This window comes from Misgurnus anguillicaudatus, chromosome 23 (genome assembly GCF_027580225.2).
Source record: "Misgurnus anguillicaudatus chromosome 23, ASM2758022v2, whole genome shotgun sequence".
Lineage (NCBI taxonomy): Eukaryota > Metazoa > Chordata > Actinopteri > Cypriniformes > Cobitidae > Misgurnus > Misgurnus anguillicaudatus.
Genome location: NC_073359.2, coordinates 7,757,444 through 7,779,275, shown reverse-complemented (window position 1 = coordinate 7,779,275; position 21,832 = coordinate 7,757,444). Strand labels below are relative to the sequence as shown.

Here is a 21,832-nt window from a genome sequence, read left to right as displayed (position 1 = left end):
AAAAGACGACCATCGACACCTTGCATAAGGAGGGCAAGACCCAAAAGGTCATTGCAAAAGAAGCTGCCTGTTCACAGAGCTCTGTGTCCAAGCAAATTAATAGAGAGGCAAAGGGAAGGAAAAGATGTGGTAGCAAAAAGTGTACAAGCATAGGGATAAGCGCACCCTGGAGAGGATTGTGAAACAAAACCCATTCAAAAATGTGGGGGACATTCACAAAGCCATATAGCCATATAGCAGGAAGTTTTAGAGCACTTCCTGCTTCCTGCTAATGAAAATTAAAAGAAATTTGAAATATATCGGTCTGTGTGTAATGAATGAATATAATATACAAGTTTAACTTTTTCAATGGAATTAGTGAAATAAATCAACTTTTTGACGATATTCTAATTATAGTCCAGCACCTGATGGTATATATGAAATACAGAAAGAAATAATTAAATCATAACATTGTACTTTATGATTTTATTTAGAAAAGCAAATGATTTGACAATTGCATTCCAGTGCACTCAAGGCTAGATCAAAATAAAGATCATCAAAATTCTAGGGAAGAGATGACAATCTTCCTTCTCCCCCTCCTCTCAGTGTTTGTTGACATATAAAATTTAAGATGTTACGTTCTTTTTTTCAGCATTGTAATTACCCTCATATTGTACCCCAAATTTTTCTAATTTACTTTAAACATTTTTAGAAAACAATCAACAGGACCAATAGATGTTTTCAAACTTCAGCTAAATGTATAAATGTGTCTTAACACAATGATGTATTTACAGGTAAGCGTGACCCCGCCCCCTCACCATTCATTTCTATGGCAGACCTCACACTTAAAAACCAGCAACCTGTGCCCATAACCACTCACACACTATACAGGACTGAAGAACACACTGCGCTTGAATTGAATCAAACACATAAATAGGCAGAATGAGCAGCACTGCAAAGTTTCTTGCTAAAAGACAGAATAGAGAAAAAGGTATTGGAACAAACAAGAAGGCGATACCATTCCACAAGCAGGACTATCAGAGTCTGAAACGTGAATGTTTGGAGAAAAATACATTGTTTTGTGATCCGACCTTCCCTGCGGGTTTTGAGTCTCTGGGCTACGAGAAACTGGGACCGAATTCCTCCAAGGCACAAGGAGTGGAGTGGAAAAGACCAAAGGTAATATAATGTTTAAGTGTATGTGTACATGTTTGGATATACAGGATTTTTGGAAACTGTCCTCAAAGCAGACTTACACATCATCTGACACTGCAAGAAAAGCACATCTATAATTACACCTCCAGCATTATGCTGTCTTGTGCTTTATCTGCCAATCAGTAGCTGTCATTTACCTTCATCCATTATGCTGTTATCTCAATAAACTTACCCATTGTTGTCATTAATCACCTGATTTTAGCCTTGTTGTGTCTGAATTAGTGACCTGAAAACAGTGCGGTTGAGAATCATTTGAATTTTATTAATTTTGATTCTTTTTTAATCAAATTTCCAAATATATGGTGTGAATTTAGGTTTAACTAAATAAAATGTGTTTAACTATTTATGTAGGCCGTTTGATAAAAGCAAATATAAGATTGTTATTCATGTTTGCCATTAGGCACAAAAAGTTGCAATTGTGTTATAATTTTTCCTCTTTTAAAGGACCTGTGTACAAACCCTCAGTTTATTGTGGATGGTGCCAAGCGGACTGACATCTGCCAAGGGGAATTAGGTAAACTTGAGATAAATGTCATGGTTTAGCGAGACTGGTTACAAGAGCAGTCATGCAGTGATCCCACATGCACATTTACAACCTGATATTCATGAAAAAAATCAACTAAACTAATAAACTTGCATAAATGAAATTTGCAGAAAGCACATATGTTAACAATAAACCTAAAATACAAATTAATAAATATGGACTCTAAATGCTCGGGGGGCGACCTCTTTAACCCTTGTGCATTGTTTAAATTCACTACCCTTTCATGTGGTTCGGGATGAAAACATCCACTAAATTAAACTGCTGTAAAATGCATAAATGGTTCTCAAGGTTTTTCAGTGTGCCCCCCCCAAAACAATTTAACACATAGAACATTCCAAAACTTAAAATTTAAATTAAACAAAAATATTAAAATGTTCAATGTAGTGCTATTGATTATAGCCTTATTTTTCTGATATTTAATTACACAGAATTTATGATAAATTAATTTAATCTATAAAACGTCATTAAAACGGGACCCCCTGCCACCATCTCAGGGCCCCCAGTTTGAGAACCACTGTGTAAATCAATCTCAGTCCTGATCAGAACTACTAAATGTTTACAAAAATTCTATGATTTTAACTCTTTAATTACCTAGTTCATAAATGGTGTTACGGATTTGGGAATGAAAACACACAAAATGATTTTCAATATAAAAAGTGACTGTGGAATGGATTTTTTTAAAATCTTTTATCACAGTCTTGGGCATGTCAAAGATCAGTAACAACATTGGCTTTGATGCATTGTTGGTTTTAGTGCAGCATCCGATTTTATTTCTTTCTCTCTCTCTCTCTCTCTCATTTACTGAGTTTTTGCCCTATTCACTTCCATTATAACATTTTTTGATTGCAAAGCCATGACATCATATAAACATGCATTCTTGATGGCTTTTTTGCAAAGAGGTAAAATTTGTCATTTTTACTGTTGATCCCCAGGTGGCACCATTAATGCATTAATTTAACATCCCCAACAAGGGTTGTATATAAGGGTTAAGACACCAACAAATGTAACCTCTAGGAATACAGTAATATTATGGCAGCTTATAAGATACACCACTGAGAAATTAACTTTATGGAGCTAAAAGGTAAAAAAGTTTTGACTGAATTTAATTTTTTCATTTTCAAATAAATTACCTGACATGTGGTTAGTAATGTGTTTTTTACAGGTTGCTTATTGGTTGCTAAATAGGGTGTTTTGGGTGGTGCATTCTGCCCAACCAAAAATGTTGTGGAAAAACACATTGAGATATTAGGGGAATGTGGCTTAGTGCAGTGGTTCTCAAACTTTTATGACATTTTACAAAATACATTCATTTTTCATGAATTCTGTGTAATTAAACCTAAAAAAAATAAGGATACTAACCAACAGCACTACTTTGTATAACTTAATATGTTTTATTTAATTAAAATGTTAAAATTTAGAACAGATTTTGTCATAAATTTTCTTTTGGGGGGCCGCAAAGGAATGCACTGTACACAAGGGGGGCCGTACGCGGAAAAAGTTCGAGAACCACTGGCGTAGGTCGGTAATGTCATGGTCTTGCCAGACCTTTGTGTTAGATTCAGGTCTGAGTTCATATGGCAAGACCATGGCAGTACTGTGTTTTGTGTGGGGACACGTGGAGTAATTTTGTGTGTGGCTTCCACGTGTTCCCAGTGTCTCGTCACTGTCATGGTCTTGTCAGATTTTTGTGTTAGATTCAGGTCTGATTTCATATGGCAGGATCATGACAGTACTGTGTTTTGTGTGGGGACATGTGGAGTCACATTGTGTGTTATGGCCACGTGTTCCCAGTGTCTTGTCACTTTTACCCCACTCCCTTGTGTGCTCCTGTTTTAATTATGTAATTATTTGCACCTGTTCCTCATTTGAGTGTTTGTCCTTATAATGCCCTCTCGTTCTCTGTCTTGTGCTCGTACGTTCGTTCATATACAGTGTTTTAGTTCACGTCCTCCGTATCTTATTCTCAAAGTCTGTGTTATTTAGTCTTCAGTGTTGTTTCTTTGTTATAGTTAGTCTCATTACCATATGTTACCCGTTTTACCCCCTCGTTAGTGATGGGAGAAGAAACGAAGCTTTTCGAAGCTTAGAATCAATTGAACCAATTGCTTCGAAAATTGATTCAGTTTTTCGAAGCAGTTCGAAACAACACACACGCTGGCGACCCCTGCTGGTCAAAATAGTGTAAAGCAGATATGGCCAAACATTTTACCCTTTTTTTTTACAAAATAATAGCAAGATTTTTATTAAAATATGTTTAAAAATTATTTAACTTAATTAAGACATAGTTAAAAGTGTATTATGTGTTTTTAGTTTTATTTAGGGCAAACAAATCATTAAAACTAACTACCCTTTTAATTATGCACATTTTTGTCATTAAATCTGTCTATAAACAATGAATAGACAAAATGGTGTTATTAGTCAGAAGTATAAATGTTTTATGAACTTTTATAATAAAACTGACCCGAGTTCACCGAAACATATTAGACACTGGTCATGTGATCAACTCCCCCTAGTGGTGAACCATCGGCTTTTCGAAACGTTTCGAAACAGTTATGACGTAATGAAGCCTCGTTTGCTAAAATCACGTGACTTGGGCCAGTTTGAAACACGCTCCGATCCACTGATTCGAAACAAAAGATTCATAAATGTTTCGAAGCCTCATGAAGCAGTGCTTCGAAAACGACCATCACTACCCCTCGTGGGTGTTTTATGTTGTACCTTGTAAATAAATCTTCAGTTTATTTACGTTTGTCTGCACTTGGGTTCTCTTCCACCAAACCAGTCGTGACAGGTAACTCCAAAGGTTGTAGGTTCATGAACTACAACCAGTGTATCCTTTAGCAAGAAAACCTACTGTATGTGGATACTTCAGCAACATGCTTAGCCCAGAATGATCATAAATGACTGTATGTACTGTTAGTGACTTTGCATTAATTAAGTATAACCAAATAAGAAGTCTTTATCTCATGACTTTTGATCTCTGTGCAGGTGACTGTTGGCTTATGGCAGCCATTGCCTCTTTGACTCTAAACCACAATGTATTGGAGCGTGTAGTCCCACCTGGTCAGAGCTTTTCGGATGGTTACGCTGGCATCTTTCACTTTCAGGTCAGATTTGTCATGAACATTCATTGGGGTCCATAAATCTGCAACCAACCATTTGTATTCAAATATTCAAAAGCTTAGTGTGGCTTATAGGTATTTGATTGTATTTTGAATCCAAAGATATATGTGCGGCACTGACCTGAGTGTCAAAATAATAAAATCAATTTGAGTATTTTTCATGAAATAATACGTTTCAATATTGCATCTCAAAGCTTCAGTTTATAATATATAATTTATTGTAATAAACATGTATTACATATTAGTAATTTTACGGTCATGATGACTACTTTGACGCCCTAAATATCAAAATTAGATTTTGCGACTTTTAAACTGGCGGGGTCACGTCACATATACAAAATGGTATAACCTAATTGGACTAACTTTTTCCCCACCAGAATTTTTCATAATTTTCACAAAAGTTGAATGCCTCCCAGAAAATGTTCTTCTTTAAATATATAAACATACAATATATTCAATGAAAGAACAGACCATCTGCTTAATAAAAAACTTTTCATCCTACCTTCATTAGTTCTCTTTTTATCACCTCTCAAATATGATTAGGTTTCTTCAAAAACACCAAATTTTGAGCAAAAAGCTGAGATAATTCTATTCTTGTAAAGGACTTTTGATAGAGATCAGATTCAGAGCGATCTTTAAAACATACACGGACATACAGCTGTTTGCCCTAGGGTGATACTTCTGGGTTTTATAAGTTGCACCTGGTGGATAATAGCGGTATTGCGGATTGACGAGATAACTTGTCAATGGCGGGGAAAGAGATAAAGTCTGATTGTATGAGTTTGGTTAAAAAAATGCCTGACCATAAAAGATGGTCCGACTGATGTCATTATGCTCTTTGTAGTTCTGGCAGTATGGTGAATGGGTGGATGTTGTCATTGATGATCGTCTGCCTACCAGAAACGGAGAGCTGCTGTTTGTTCATTCAGCAGAGCGTTCAGAGTTCTGGAGCGCCCTGCTGGAGAAGGCCTATGCAAAGTAAGTGTGTGTATGAGTTATAGAGAGGTACAGGTTCAGTGGCGGGCGGTGACTTCTTTATTCGAGGGCACTTGATGCGAAGGTTGTCACAACATGTATGTAGCTCGTCATGTGTGTGGTTCCTTTTTTCAAAGTATGTGTTCTGCGCGACGAGAGATCCTGTGTGCAACCGTCTGCTGCAGACAAAAGAGACGCTCGCGTTGCCAGATACTCACATAATCTCATGCGTAATCAGAGATTACTGTTAAGGGAGTGACTTGCGTGTATTTTGTGAACGTGAGCGTCTCTTTTATCATAAATGGTTTTGACGCGTGTGCAGCAGGCACTTATTTTGAAAACACAAGCAACACATGACGCTCCGAACACATATTTTGAATTTGCGCCCCTTGGAAGAGCAGTCACCAGCCGCCACTGTACAGGTTATGTGTTTATTTATAATGAAAAATATTAGAGTCATTTAAAACGATGGAAAGCACTACCCTGGGCCACAGCCTACAAAATACAATTAACATACAGACTGTGCACTATTTGAGGGAACATCCATTTTTTGTTGTGTCCAAAACACAGTGAATGCAGAGTTTTGTTTTCTAGCAAACACACATACTGAAAAAATGGTGTATCTTTGGTTAAGTCGCTTTGGATAAAAGCTTGACAAATGCATTCATTTCAATATATTTTGTAGGCTCCATGGCTCGTATGAAGCTCTGGATGGCGGCAGAGTCACTGAGGGTTTTAAGGACTTTACGGGAGGTATTGCTGAGGACTATGAGCTGAGTAAAGCCCCTCCACATCTGTTTAAGATCATTCAGAAAGCACTTGGGTTGGGCTCCCTGCTTGGCTGCGCCATTGATGTGAGTATTTATATTTCACTTGTACTGGGAATGTTACCATAGCATAAAAGCAATGAAAACATAACTTTTATTAAATCAAAACCATTTTATCCTGCTGAAAACAAACTAGTATTATTTGTCCGGTTTACTAGACTACCAGTGCCTATGAAACAGAGGCAGTGACCAGCCTAAAGCTGGTGAAAGGACATGCGTACTCAGTCACTGGTGCAGAGGAGGTGAGATAATGTTTGTAAAGCTATGGTAAAACTTACTAAAATGCTGAAATATGAAGTATAACTTAAATTCAGGTTCACTGCCTCGGGTGTCCGGTGCAGCTGGTGCGTCTTAGGAACCCGTGGGGTCATAAGGAGTGGATGGGTGCATGGAGTGATAAGTGAGTTTATTCCTAACTTGTCGGTTAGATATTCAGCCACAAAAGCCTAAATAGATCCCAAGTGTATAAGTATAAATGTATTAAAATGGGCTTTTCTGGAAACTGAACACAGCAGGCAGTTAACTCATTCACCGCCAGCCTTTTTGAGAAAAGTTGCCCACCTGCATTTTTGTGATTTTAACAAAATTTTCACAAAATTCCTTGCAGGAAAAATTATTTTCTATAAATATATAAACATACAAATTATATCAAATTAAAGAACACACCCTCTGCTTTCAAACAAGCAATAAACAAACAAACAAACAAAATGGGGAAAAAACGTTTCATTATATATTTACTTTTTCTACTTAATTTAACCACTGAAATATCGATATTTCTCTTCAAAAATTCAACATTTTGAGCAAAAAGCTTAAAAAATTGCGTTTTTGTCAAGGAATTTATGTTAGAGATCAGACTCAGAATGACTATCAAACATAAAGGCAGTTAAAATAAATCATTTAATCTTTTTAACTTCCGTTTTTGATAAATTCGGCCATCTGGTGGATAAAAGCGGTATTACACTTTCACTTTGAAATTCGTCCAGAAAGGCATATTTTTTTAGTTAAATATGAACTCATAAATGACGAGATAACTCGTCAATGGCGGTGAATTTGTTAATTAGTTTCAGTCCACCTTTAAAAGCTACATACAAATTCGAAGGGTGCATCCTGCAAAGGCTGCATGGAATAGGGAACGCATCAGTCACTGGTTTCCTATAAAAAGTTTTCACTATTAAAAAATGGCACGTTGTGTGTCAAAGTCTTTGAAATGTACAAACACATACCGCTCAGTGGAAGAGTGTACCATGAAAATGTTTTATTAAGTAATTATATTTAATGCCTATATGTTTACTGTTAGTGTTATGTGCCTATATTATTACTATAAAAAATTAAATATATTAAAAAAATATAAATTAATAAATAATCTCATAATATACAGTTTTGAAGATACTTTATTATTATTGTTATTATTATTATTATTATTATTAATAATAAATTAATAAATAGTAATATACAGTTTTAAAGATACTACACTAAAAAAACTTGTAAAATTTCCTTAAAACAATCCTTGTAACTTTTTTAATTAAAATTTACTGCTTTTTTAAAGTACAACTTATCCAGAATCAAAATCTACTTAATATTAATAATACATGAAACATTTGTTAAATAATTAAGTAAATGTCACTTAATTATTTTTTATTTTAGAAGTTAGATTTATTTTAATCGTTTAGGTATTACTTGTTTAAATACTGAAGCATTACTGTCCTAAAAAATATTAAATAAATATTTTTTTACTGTAGTATGGTAGACTGTGCTGTTTGTTATTTTCGTTAACATTGTATGGAGTTAGTTACTAAATGGCATTATAACACAAAATTCATGAATGAATATGTTAGTCATTGAATAAACTTGATTCTCCACAGAAACGCACATAAAACTGTTTTTGACATGCATTGTCAGTACTGTGGAGAAAAATACAACAAAATGTGCTGAACATGGTTAATGTAAACACTGTTAACCTGAACGGTGGCTTCACAAAATTATAATTTACAACAAAACAACTTTAATAATTTTATTAAAGTTCTTATCAGTTCCTATTCTGTTAAAAGCTTATCAAAATATAAATAATCAAAATATTCAGGCACAAAGGATTATGGGTATTCCCTACAATACTGATAATTTCATTACACTTTAATGATTTTATATTTAATTTTAAATTAAATGATTTTAATTGATTTTAAATTAACTTAATTTTTTAAGGAGACTTAAACACCCTAATTTTTTTTTTATTAAAATGTACTTATTTTATATGTGCAGTGACTATAAAACATTTAAATAATACAAGAAAATATATAATGTGACTTACTATTCCCACACAGTTCATTTTGTACATGAATGAAGTGTGTATTGTAATGTAATATATTTTACTACACCAAAAAGTTTGTTTTTTCACTGTTCTACTTATTATTATTAGTTGTATTATATTAATATATAGAAATATACAGTATTAAAGATACTAATTATTATTTTTAGCAAAATGATGGCAAAAGACCTTACAGTACGCTTGACAATTTTTGGTTCTTGCAAGGTTACAAACTTGTTGCATAGCAGCACACATGCAATACCGGGTCCACTTTCCGTTTCAATAAGTTATATTTCCCGCAAAATCTGACCCAACAGCTCAAATTATAAATCATTATTATAAGCTTACTATTGCGAGGTAAGAAAACAGATTTTTTTGTTTATTTACTCAACAAGTTTTTAACTGTAATCTATTTCCGAGACTGAATATCTGACAAAAGTCAAATATCAAACCAACTTTTATCTTGGTTTATTCCTGACAGGTATTCCTGAATCATTGTGTAGTCTTACTGAAAAATTTGTATAAAAATATCTCTCTTTTTTAGCTCCAGTGAGTGGAATAATGTCCAACCGGAGGAGAAAGCTAAACTGAATTATTCAGCTGAGGATGGAGAATTCTGGTAAGAAAACTTTCAACTGAACAGCTAAAAACCCCCACTCAACCCCTGTTACTTTTTGCAGATATACCTTTTATACATATCTCTTTCTCTTCCTGTCAGGATGGCATATTCAGACTTTGTGCGGCATTTCTCAAAGCTGGAAATTTGTAATCTGACTCCAGACACTTTGACCAGTGAAGAGGTGAGGCACTGGAACTACTGCCAGTTTGATGGCAACTGGAAAGTGGGATCCACCGCAGGAGGATGCGGTAACAATCCAGGTATCTTAAACCAATCACAAGATCACATCACAACATAAATGTGTGTTTTAACATGTTTTCTATTTATTCTCTCTTTCTCTCTCTTCAGCTACGTTCTCCTCAAACCCTCAGTTTGTGATCAAGCTTGATGATATTGATGATGACCCTTATGATGGAGAAGATGGTTGCACTTTGCTGGTGGGACTGATGCAGAAAGATGGGCGTAAAGATCAACGCATTGGGCGATCCCTGAATGCCATTGGCTTTGTTATCTATGAGGTAACCCAACACTGTTTACATGCAGCCAACAATACTACACAGATATTAACACTGAAACTAGTTTTATCACCAACATTACTAATAACATATTTTGCTTGAAATTATGCAACCAAACTTTTTGCAAGCTTGATATTTTCTATATGACTTTTAAAATTAGAAAAGTAATATCCTGTCGTATGTGTGTTTCAGGTTCCAGATGAGGTGTGTACATGCTTTATTTGTTTTGTACATTAGGGTAACAGGATCTTTTTCCAAGTTTGGAGATGTAATCCATCTTGATATCTTCATCTGTGTGTGTGTGTGTGTGCGTGCGTGCATGTGTATGTGTTTGTGGCTATAAATGTTTTTGCAGTACAAGGGTCGCAGTAATGTTCATCTCGGCCCTGATGTGCTGCTGTATAGACGATCAGTTGCGGGGAGCAAGGCTTTCACCAACCTGCGAGAGATAAGCGAGCGCTTTAAGTTGCCTCCTGGAGAATATGTCATCATCCCCTCCACTTATGAGCCCAATTGCCAGGGAAGTTTTATACTGCGTGTGTTCACAGAGAAAAAGGCGGCTGCCAGGTTTGTCAAAGTTTTTTATACAAGTGCTTGTTTTAATAGGCGTGTGTGCTAGGCATAGATAATTAATAAGAGTTCTGTAATTGTAAATGACCAACCCTGTATATCACAAAATCATGTACCTATAGTCACGTAAATTTGTGAGTCTTTTCTGTGACACTGACACGTTTTGTCGCCTTTTTGCGTGAACATGTCACATATTCCTGTTTACGTGTCACGTATTTATTACTCAACTGTATTGTCCTATTGTCTTACCATTGTCGCTTCGGTTTAGAGTTAGATTTGGTGTTTGCGTTAGTATGTCATTTTACGTAAATCTAACCCTAAATCGAAGCGACAATGGTAAGACAATATGACAATACAGTTGAGTAATAAATACGTGACATTGACGCCTAAACAGAAATACGTAACATGTTCATGCAAAAAGGCGGAAAAACGTGTCGGGTCACGGAAAAGATTTCGTGATACTGGGTTGGAATGACATATGGTGAGCCTCAAACATGATTGTTTCCTCTTTCTTATGTCAACCTTGTGCATGCAAAGAACAGCTGAAAAACAGGCCAATCTCAACATTGGTCGCGATGTACGCACCCAACATTAAATTAAGTTCAATGTTAAAACAAAGTTGTGTCTGCCAAGTTAGCGCTATATGCTAGTTAATGCTACATGCTAACGTTTAGACTGAAGTTCTACTATTGACGTTACAGTTTTGCTGATCCATACTAAACTTACCACTCAGAAATGACCATTAAAAAATCTCCAAACAATTGATTATTCCTCAATTTCCGTATCTTGTCTGAAACAAGTTCAAACATAAGTTCTTTTTACACACACACACAGAGCTACCTAAAGGAGCTGCTCTGAGAAGCAGCCAATCAGAGCAGAGCACAACATTATTAATCATGACCCTATTAAATAAGGTAGTAATAAACCATTTCATTCTAAGGGCAAATCCTAGGGTTGTAAATGGACATTTTTGCACTTAATAAAGCCACATACCTCCTATGTAGATATCAGAAAATATAAAATAAAGAATGCATTGAAATAATATAAGGCACCTTTAAGACTACAGATATTGTCTACTTAAAAGTCTAGTTTAACGCCACATGGTGGTACTAGCTCCTTGTCTGTTCCACATTATTTTTAACCACTATGGGATATTATTAACCACTATAATACTAAACTGTCAAGATAACCTCAATATCTGATCATTGACATGAACTTGACTTCGTCCCAAATTATAATGATTCCCTACAAATGCATGATCGATATATTTCTCTTGTCTCTTTTCCATGCAGCCCAATGGATGTTAATATCACCGCAAATATTAAAAAGGTAAATTCATCTATTAATTACAAATAATGTGTATTGTTGTTAGATAATACAGTAAGGAAGGAATATGCGTAGTTCACATGTAATTGTCCTTTAGTGTGACAACAATTTCAAACAAAATATTTCAAATTTTTGAAGCAATTATAACATTGACTATAACATTGATAATTGAAAGGTATTGTACTTTACAATGCATTTGTCACACCACAAGACCGCTTAAATTGAACAAAGACAAACACAGGAGTTTATGAATTCTAACATACTCTTTTGAGTTCCATTTACCCCTGAATTAAACAAACCAAGTTATTGGATAAAATATAATTTATTTCTCTCAGGATCGCATATCTGACAATGATGTGGACACAAGTTATAAAGAGCTTTTTATGCAGATCGCTGGAAATGTGAGTTAAATGACTGAATGTTATTTAATTATTTGAATTTTATTTTATTTGCCTGTGCAGTAGGATGTACAATATTGATCACAGTAATGTTGAGGTGAAATTTTGTCTTTTCTATTCAGGACCAGGAGGTGTCTGTGGTGGAGCTACAGCAGATGCTGAACAACTTTATCTCTAAAAGTAATAAAATTCAGATTTAAAGCTAACTTACAGTAGTATTTGTACCTCGCCGCTTATTCAAACACTAACATTTTATGTTTTTTTCACAAAGGAACTGATATCAAGTCTGATGGTTTCAGTAGAGAAACGTGTCGTCACATTATCGACCTGCTAGATGTATCCTTTCCTCACTGGATTATATGAACAAATGATACATTACTGGATTTTATATTGTTTAGGATACCTTTGGATGAATTTATGCAGACATCAGATATCATTTTATATTTTAAGATTCTTGTGTCACTTTATAGTCACAAGACTATCATAACCCCATCATGACCCTTGACCCTAAATCCAGAAAGATGGCACTGGCAAACTTGGTCTGGTGGAGTTTCATACACTGTGGATAAAGATCCAGAGATATTTGGTAAATCACACCAAACAACACAGTTTAATTTAAACTGGATTTAATTTAAATTCAGCTTTTTACTATATGAATTATTCATGGGTGAATTTAGTCGTAGAAAGCAGTTTTCACTCCTGTAAGAAGGCAAAAATGCATACACAGGATTAGGAACTCAAAAGAGAAGTGACAACTTTATTTACGGTTGTATTTACAGTACAGTTGCCACAGTATAAGTGGCCATAAAGCACAAATGTAACACACTTTTTCATTGTGTTAAGTGATGTAAATACTATATTTTATTTTCTGTGATACCTCATCAGGAAATTTTTAAGAACCGTGACGCAGACAAGTCAGGCACTATGAGTTCATATGAGATGAGAGATGCACTAAAAGATGCAGGTATTGTTTATACTAGTTTGTTTATAGGACAAACTATTAAATGTTAAAGATCTTTCCTCCTCAATGTGTTATGAAGATGAAAAAGTGGTCACAATGAAATTTGATTATGTGTGTTTTCTCCAAAGGGTTTGAAGTGAACGGTAAAGTACTTCAGGTGATAATCTCACATTATGCTGAGAAGCAGCAAGCCATTGACTTTGATAACTTTGTGGGCTGCCTCATCCACTTGGAGATGCTCTTCGGTAAGTTTATCTGTTAACACAACAAGAAAGATTATCATGTATCCAATATAATCCAACTTAATCTGTCAAGCTACCAGAAATGGCTTACTTGCTTTTTTATTTACACAGAAACGTTTCAATTGTTCGATAGGAACAACGGGAAAATCGAGCTGGATATCCTGCAGGTGAAGTAAAAATGTTAATTAAGATTATTAATTGTGATGATTTTGTATATTATACAGTTTTTCTTATTGTGTCTGTGCTTTGTTTTGTAGTGGCTTTGCTTGACCCTCTCTTAAAAATCCACAAATTTCCTGCAAAAACAAAAGACTCAGAATTCCGAGGAGAAGGATGATTTGGCTGATGGAGTGAAATCAGCCCGAGTGTGTTATCTAAACCTTGAACTATCTTCGATATGCAATTTGTTAATGGTGATGAATCTAAAGATCTGAGTTTTGAGTACTCATTTAGCTTATTTTATTACAACATTTAACAAAAATGTTATGTTCTTACCAATAATTATATTTACTAACATTGGTAACATTTTGCAACAAGTTTGTATTTGTTAACGTTATTAAAACGAACTAACAATGAATGATGCGTCTACAGCTTTTCTTAATCTTAGTTCATGTTAATTTCAGCATTAACTAATACATTTTTAACATCAAAATTAGTAACTGTTCACATTGATTAATACACACAATTGTATTTATTATTAACTAACAATAACAAATATTTAAAGTGTGACCCTAACATTTACTAATTTGTATATATTAATTCAATAATTTATTATTTTTATTACTGTTTAATCTTCTGTCGGGTGCTGTATTGTCTTCACAGGTACAGATAAGGAAGTGTCTCCTGTCTTTGCTTGGTATAATAACACCTGTTGAATCAGTTTATATTCAGATAAAGTTAGACTTAGTATTGAAATGCAACTACCTGGTTATTCAATAAACTCTCTGCTTATTTTATTATATCATCACTTTGTTCCTTAAATGCTGTTTTTTTCCACCATCTCAGTATCTGTCTCATGGTTCAGTAGACATACCTATTAACTCACATTAGCAAGTCATTGTCGTCACTATTAACACTTATGACATGAATTTTATGACATGAATTTACAGCCTAAAAGCTTTACAATATTACTGTTAAAGCTACATTTAATATTTTAACAAGTACAATTTTAAAAGTGAAATGTGTTTTTTTTTTGCTTGCTATTGCTTCTCTGCTATAGAGGGTATGCACGTGATGTCATCTTTACCTTCGGCGAAAGTAACATTGAGCACTTCATGTGGACTTTCGGTCTCGTGGCCTTAAATTGCGTGTGCTCACTTAGCCTACGTGTCCGTAGGGTGTCCCATCTGTCATTTTTACGCTCCGAAGTGTGCTCATCAGCGCCCCCTTTGAACCCTTGATGCGGTCTTCGGCGAAGCCCACACTGCAGCCGGTCGGTTTCCTGCTAAAATGCGTATCACACCGATGGCAGTTCTGGAGGGAGATAGAGTCAAACAATCACAGAGGTATTCACAACGTCACAGAAGTCCGTTGGTTTCTTGCTTAATTGCGAAGCACACCGACGATAGTTCTGGAGAGAGTAAATAAATCCACAGTGAGTCTCAATCTCAAGGAGTCGAAGTAAATCATGGAAGGCATGGAAACTCGACAGCAAACTGGAATCTCCCCGCGATAATCCACTCAGTAGGTAAAAAGGAACAAGAACCCGGTAATCCTCATGACACGACCGACCGCTAAACCTGGAGATCCACAGAGAGCGAAAAGAATTCAAGCACAACCAAAAAACACTAGACAATAATAGACTACCCAGGCAACAGCGTGACTGAGATGACCCAGAAACACAACGAGCATGTGACGAGAGAGACACATGACGGTGTAATGGTGTTAAAAAGACCATTTAAGTTAAGATGTGTGAATTTTATAAAATAAGGCATTATTATGTGTGCTCAAAGGCTCCCCTCCTGTGGCCAGTGACACACACATACAAAGGTAAACAAAACACACATGGCTACCGATCAGACCGAAGTCATAACAGTACCCCCCCAGGACCGGCACCGGACGGACCCAGGGAAGCCTCACCTCATCGCCGACAAAGATCCTCAATCAGACCAGGGTCCAGTATGTCCCAGGCCAGTACCCAACACCTCTCCTCTGGACCCTAACCCTCCCAGTCCACAAAATACTGATAACCTCTACCCCTGCGGCGGACATCTAGTAATCTCCTGACCGAATAGGCAGGAGCACCATCCACTAGCTGTGGGGCAGGGAGCTTATGGGTAGAGACAGAAGGATTAATGTGAGAAAAAAAATCACTGGTTTAACCCTGGATACATGAAAGACAAGGTGAACCCGACCAAGAGAGAGAGGTAACTTAAGCTTAACTGCTACCGGACTAATGACCTTCACAGTACTGAGTGGCCCAATAAATCGTGGAGCAGGCTTACGAGAAGGCTCGCAGAGAGGCAGATCTTTAGATGAAAGCCATACTTTCTGCCCACAAACATAGCGGGGAGCGGTGACGGTCAGCCGCAGCCTTGGTTCGTCTGGAGTTCTGTAATAAAAGGGTTCTAGCTCTCTTCCAAGTACGTTTGAACTTCCGAACAAAAGCTAGAGTAGACGGAACCACTGCATCGGGTTCTTGTGATGGGAATAGGTAAGGCTGATAACGATAGATGCTTCAAAAGGGGATAAATTGGTCGAGGAAACGGGAAGGGAGTTTTGCGCATACTTGACCCAGGAAAGCCGCTGGCACCAGAAGTTCGGATGTTGGGACCGACATCCTGATTAGCGCGTTCACATTGTCCATTGGTCTGCGGATGGTAATCAGAAGAGAAGCTGGCTGTAGCGCTGATCTGTCTACAAAATTCCTGCCAAAAACGAGAGATGAACTGGGGACCCCACCTGAAACTACGTCAGTCGGAAGACCGTGTAACCGAAAGACGTGATAAATCAGTACCTGAGTCATCTCTTTGGTAGAAGAGAGTTTGGGCAGGGGAATGAAATGAACCGCTTTAGAAAAACAATCCACCACTGTAAAAATAACAGTGTTACCATCAGACGCCGGTAAGCCTGTGACAAAATCAAGGGCTATATGTGACCAGGGGCGGGAGGGCACGGGCAAAGTTTTAAGCAGACCAACAGGTGACTGATGTGAGGCTTTATTACAAGCACAAACCTGACAGGCTAACACAAACTGTCTGACGTCTGGACCCATAAAAGGCCACCAAGACTTGAAGTATGAACCATGAACGGTACTAGCCTGGCTCCGTCCTCCTATGTGCTTCCTCTTCATTTTAATTTTGCTTCAGTACTACGTCTGGGACTGCTGTGTAGAGTTTCGTTTTCTCCTGCAAAAATCTGCAGGTCCAATCAGCGAACAGAGGGGGGTGGCTAAGAACGATCACGTTGAGGTCGTGCATCAGTTTGGGTTGTAGTTCAGTAATGGCTGCAGAGAAAGACGTGAGAAAAGCTATTCTGTCCTTTGTTGCAAAACTGCAGAATATACAGAAGTTAAAGCCGGAGCAAGAACCAGGTTTTGTTGGTCTGATCATTTGGACTTGTTGTTTCCGGCCGGTTTCGGCGGATGATAAACGTCACGACCAAATGTTAGCGATTGGCTATGGCAGATCCAGAGCGACTCTGGGCAGATCCAATAGTTTTAAACTTCAACAGAGGACCCTCCTTAACGGAAGTAACGCTTTGCAAAGGAGCGTGGCCAGACTCTCTGTACAAATGAAATGAATGTACGAGAGTCTGGTTGGACCAGGCTAGAACGGAACTAGTTAAGTTTAAAATTTGTGGACTGATCTTTGAACTAGTTCATGTAGAAAGTGAACTTTCCCAACACTGTTGTTATCCCATTTCCAGCCACCCTATATCCCATATCTTTCTAGTTTCTTGAGTAGTATGGCATGATTGATAGTATCAAAGGCTTTTTTCAGATCAATAAACATTCCAATGGTAATTGTTTTATGATCCAATGCATTCCTGTTAAACATAGTAGATCGCTTTTGGTTTCTCTATGCTCTACATTGACATGGTGCTGTTTTCCTACATGAAGCCTTTAGGACAGTGGTTCTCAAACTGGGGGCCGGGAGCACGAGATGGTGCCAACTAATAATAATACTACGAATAACAATAACAAGCTACGACAGCACATACCGGCAACCTGAAGCGATCAACACAGTTTTCCAGTTTGGTCACGTGAAGTTCGACATATACCGTATTCTTTTGTTGCATCAATAATAGCCATAGATGTAAATATTTTATTTCTGAATCCATATTGACCTTCATTAATCAGTTTATATTTTTCAACACATTTTTCTTATCAAGTATTAAATATCTTTTCTAGAAGTTTTGAAAAGATTTCTTGGCCGTTCTTATTATATCAGTTAACTTATTTTTATACAACTTATATCTAATCTCTGCTTCTTTTGTTTTCAATTTAATTTAGTTTAAAATCTGACCTGCTTTCTGTGTAAAATTTCAGCTCATTTACAATTTAAATGTTATCTATTCTCTGTTACAGCAGGTTGATGTTATAGCTGCAGTCAATTACATCTTTTATCTCTCTTTATCTCTTTGCTTAAATCACTTCTCAGCCGCAAAGCATCCGCCACAAAAAGGAACCCGACAGCTTTTAAACCAATAAAAAATAATCATTAATCCCCATAAGCTTTTCTTAATAACCAAACTAAGGTCATCATCTCTTTTTAAAACATTCCTCAGCTGCTTGACATTTGGGTGATTCTCACGAAAACTTTGTTTTAAAAATGTCAAGCATGAAAATGTAAAAATTGCTTAAATTTACTTTTTTCCCCACCAGACATTGAAAAACAAATTCTGGAGTAAATGGGAACATTAATTTAAAAACTTTTACTTAGTATTTAACACTTTTTGTAGCATAATTTAAAAAATTAGTCCTCAAAAATCTCATTACCGCAACAGTCAAAAAACATCAACACTGCCATATTTTCAAAATGACATGACAAACCTGAAAGAACATAATTTGGAGATTCTGCACATGCATTTAAAATCAAAGTATTATGCTTCTATTAATTAAATTAACATTTAATAAGCATCTGTTGCGGTAATGATAATCAAAATGTCATGTAAACATTCTGACAAGACAATATTTCAAATTAACTGTAAAAAAATGATCTTACCTGGTAGCCATCTTGAAGTAACTGGTCCATGTGCTTGGTCACTCAAAATCAAACTTTATTAAAATTCTGTATGTGTGCTTAAACTGTTCTCAAAAAGTGTTGCGGAGGATGAGAACATCAGGCATGGACACATCATTTTCCTTAGTTTTCTTCATTATTATTGTACATGAATATTCTTTAAAAAATTTTTCTGTCATTTAAAGTAGTCTAGCAAAACATCCATTTATTTTTTTTCTTAATATTTTTGTGTTAATTTGATTAAATTACAACGTAACGCATGTTCAAACACAGCCGGACACATTGCGGTAATGAGAATTTCAGCAGAAAATGACATAAAATGTACAATTATAAATTCTTATGTTGAAATCACACATTGTGAAAGGTAGAACACAGTATTGTGTTAATTCTGATGCTTTTTAATGTTACTATATTACACATTTTAAAGCTAAAATCATTAGTGCCGTGGTGTTTCAATGGTTTCGTGAGAATCACCCATTTAGTCCCAACAAGGTTAAATCAATATAAACCAAGATGTATTTTTTAATATAATAACATGGACTGCAGATGTCTGAGAAGAGATCTGCATTTAAGTCAGGCTTTTCACAAGGATTTTTTTCCATTTATATATAAATTTGGCCTGGCTGTGAAATCTGTCTGCACAGTTGTGATCAATGTTGTCTCCCCTCATCTTAAGAAACAAATACATGTTATTTTCGACAAGGTATTTGTTTCAGAGATAAGTTTAGCACTAGCCAAATTGATAAATAACTATAGACCGGAAGTTCACTTCAGTTCAGCCGCATAACAGCGACAACGCATGTGCGTCCCATGAAACCATCTATACAGTAATATATTGATTTTTAAATAAAGATTATTTGCCTTGCCACCATTTCTGCTCATGCTCTTTGGTTTGTTAAGAGTATAGGCCAAACAAAATTGACTGTTAAGAGGCGAACCATTTGCGCATACAGTATGTTCGTTTTCAGCTTCAAAGTTCAATAGACAGAAACGTAAGACAAAGGGCCCTATTTTACCAATCCAATTGTCTAAAGCACATATGGGCACAGCCTAAACTGACGTGTCCGAATCCACTTTTTCTAATTTAATGACAGGAAAATGTTTTTCGTGCCATGTGCACGACCGATAAGGGTTGTTCCTATTCTTGTAATGTATAAAATACAGAAAGGAATAATTAAATCATAACTGTATTTTATGGTGTTATTTAGAAAAGCAAATGATTAACAATTGCATTTCCAGTGTACTCAAGGCTAGGTCATAATAAAGATCCCACAAGTTTCATCAAACTTCCAGGGAAGAGATGATGAAAATTCTTCCTTCTTCCCCTCCTCTCAATGTTTGTTGACATGTAAAATTTAAGATGTTACTTTCTTTTTGTCAGCATAGTTATTACCCACAAATTTTCTAATTTATGTAAAATATTTTTTTCACAAACAATCAACAGGACCCATAAATGTTTTCCAGCTAAATGTTTTATCTGATATAAATGTTTCTTTGCACTTAACACAACGATGTATTCACAGGTGAGCGTGACTCCGCCCCCTCATCATTTTAATGGCAAACCTCAGACTTAAAAACCAGCAACCTGTGCCAGGGTAACCACTCACACACTGCATTTGTTGATTTTATTCAAACACATTTGATAAATAGGCGGAATGAGCAACGTTGCAAAGTTTCTTGCTAAAAGACAGGGTAGAGAAGACGGTGTTGGAACAAACAAGAATGCGATACCATTCAACAAGCAGGACTACCAGAGACTGAAACGTAAATGTTTGCAGAAAAAAACATTGTTATGTGATCCGTTCTTCCTTCCAGGATCTGAATCTCTGGGCTACGAGAAACTGGGACAGAATTCCCTTAAGGCACAAGGAGTGGAGTGGAAAAGGCCAAAGGTTATATAATGTTTGTGTGTTTACATGTTTGGATATACAGGATTTTTGCACAACTGTCCTCAAAGCAGACTTACACATCATCTAACACTGCAAGAAAAGCACATCTATAATTACACCTCCAGCATTATGTTGCCTTGTGCTATTTCTACAGTACCTGTCATTTACCTTCACCCATTATGCTGTTATTTCATTGTTGTCATTAACACGTGCTTTTGTTTTTGTGTCTGAATCAGTGACCTGAAAACAGTGCGGTTGAGAATTATTTAAATTTGATTCAATTCTGATTTTGTCTATCTAATCTGATTCATATCAAATTCACAGTTACAATTTCTATGTTGTAAAAATAGTTGAATATCAAACCATATGGTGTATATGGTGCCCCAGCAGGTGCTTTCATTTGTGTTACCATAGTATCCATAATTTAATGTGTTATTTTAAGTAAAACTACAATTTTCTTGCTTGACAAAATGTTGTACCAGTGTACTTTTCCTGAGTTTTGCACCTATATGAAATAATTGGACCTCTAATATATGCCTTCATAATGATATTTAAATCAGATACAATACTGTTAGGCCTATATTAAAAAGGTTTTCCCTTTTTTACCACACAAGCCACAGCATATGAAAAAAAATGTGTTTAACCATTTATGTAGGCTGTTTGATAAGAGCAAATATAAGATTGTTATTCATGGTCGCCATTAGGCACAAAAAGTTATAATACTTTTTTAATCTTTAATCTATTAAAGGACCTGTGTACAAACCCTCAGTTTATTGTGGATGGTGCCAAGCGGACTGACATCTGCCAAGGGGAATTAGGTAAACTTAAGATACATGTCATGGTTTAGGGAGAGTCATGTAGTGATCCCACATGCACATTTATAACTAAACTAATAAACTTGTGACAATTACATACTTTGTGTTAATAATAAACCTAAAATGCAAATTAATAAATATAGACTCTAAATTCTGTTGTGTTATTTTTAACCTAGTGCTGGGTAAATATTGGTTAATAAATAAACCTATGCTGGGTTGTTTCAACTCATGGTTGGGTTATCAACAACCCAGCTTCTTGCCCGGTGTTCGAACCCCTTAAACCCTTGTGTATTGTTCAATTCTGGCCCTCCTCCCCTCATCTCGACTTCCTGCTCCCCCCGTCTCGGGTT

At 36.0% G+C, this 21,832-nt stretch overlaps 1 protein-coding gene across 2 annotated transcripts; it reads left to right on the top strand.

The window, feature by feature from the left end:
• Positions 1-787: 787 nt before the first annotated feature.
• On the top strand, positions 788-14,172 carry LOC129453436 (calpain-2 catalytic subunit). 2 transcript variants are annotated; one of them, XM_073862108.1, is made up of 21 exons: positions 788-1,158; positions 1,639-1,708; positions 4,727-4,845; positions 5,705-5,838; positions 6,521-6,689; positions 6,821-6,904; positions 6,977-7,062; positions 9,509-9,583; positions 9,683-9,843; positions 9,932-10,101; positions 10,291-10,302; positions 10,454-10,665; positions 11,961-11,997; positions 12,330-12,395; positions 12,515-12,572; positions 12,664-12,728; positions 12,910-12,978; positions 13,278-13,356; positions 13,482-13,598; positions 13,707-13,762; positions 13,853-14,172. In XM_073862108.1, the coding sequence occupies exons 1-21, from the start codon at positions 922-924 to the stop codon at positions 13,874-13,876; spliced, it is 2,100 nt and encodes a 699-aa protein (XP_073718209.1). In that variant the 5' UTR covers positions 788-921; the 3' UTR covers positions 13,877-14,172. The 2 variants fall into 2 exon arrangements, with proteins under 2 accessions (XP_073718209.1, XP_073718210.1); XM_073862109.1 differs by lacking the exons at positions 788-1,158; positions 1,639-1,708 and adding an exon at positions 4,255-4,529.
• The last annotated feature ends 7,660 nt before the right edge of the window (positions 14,173-21,832 follow it).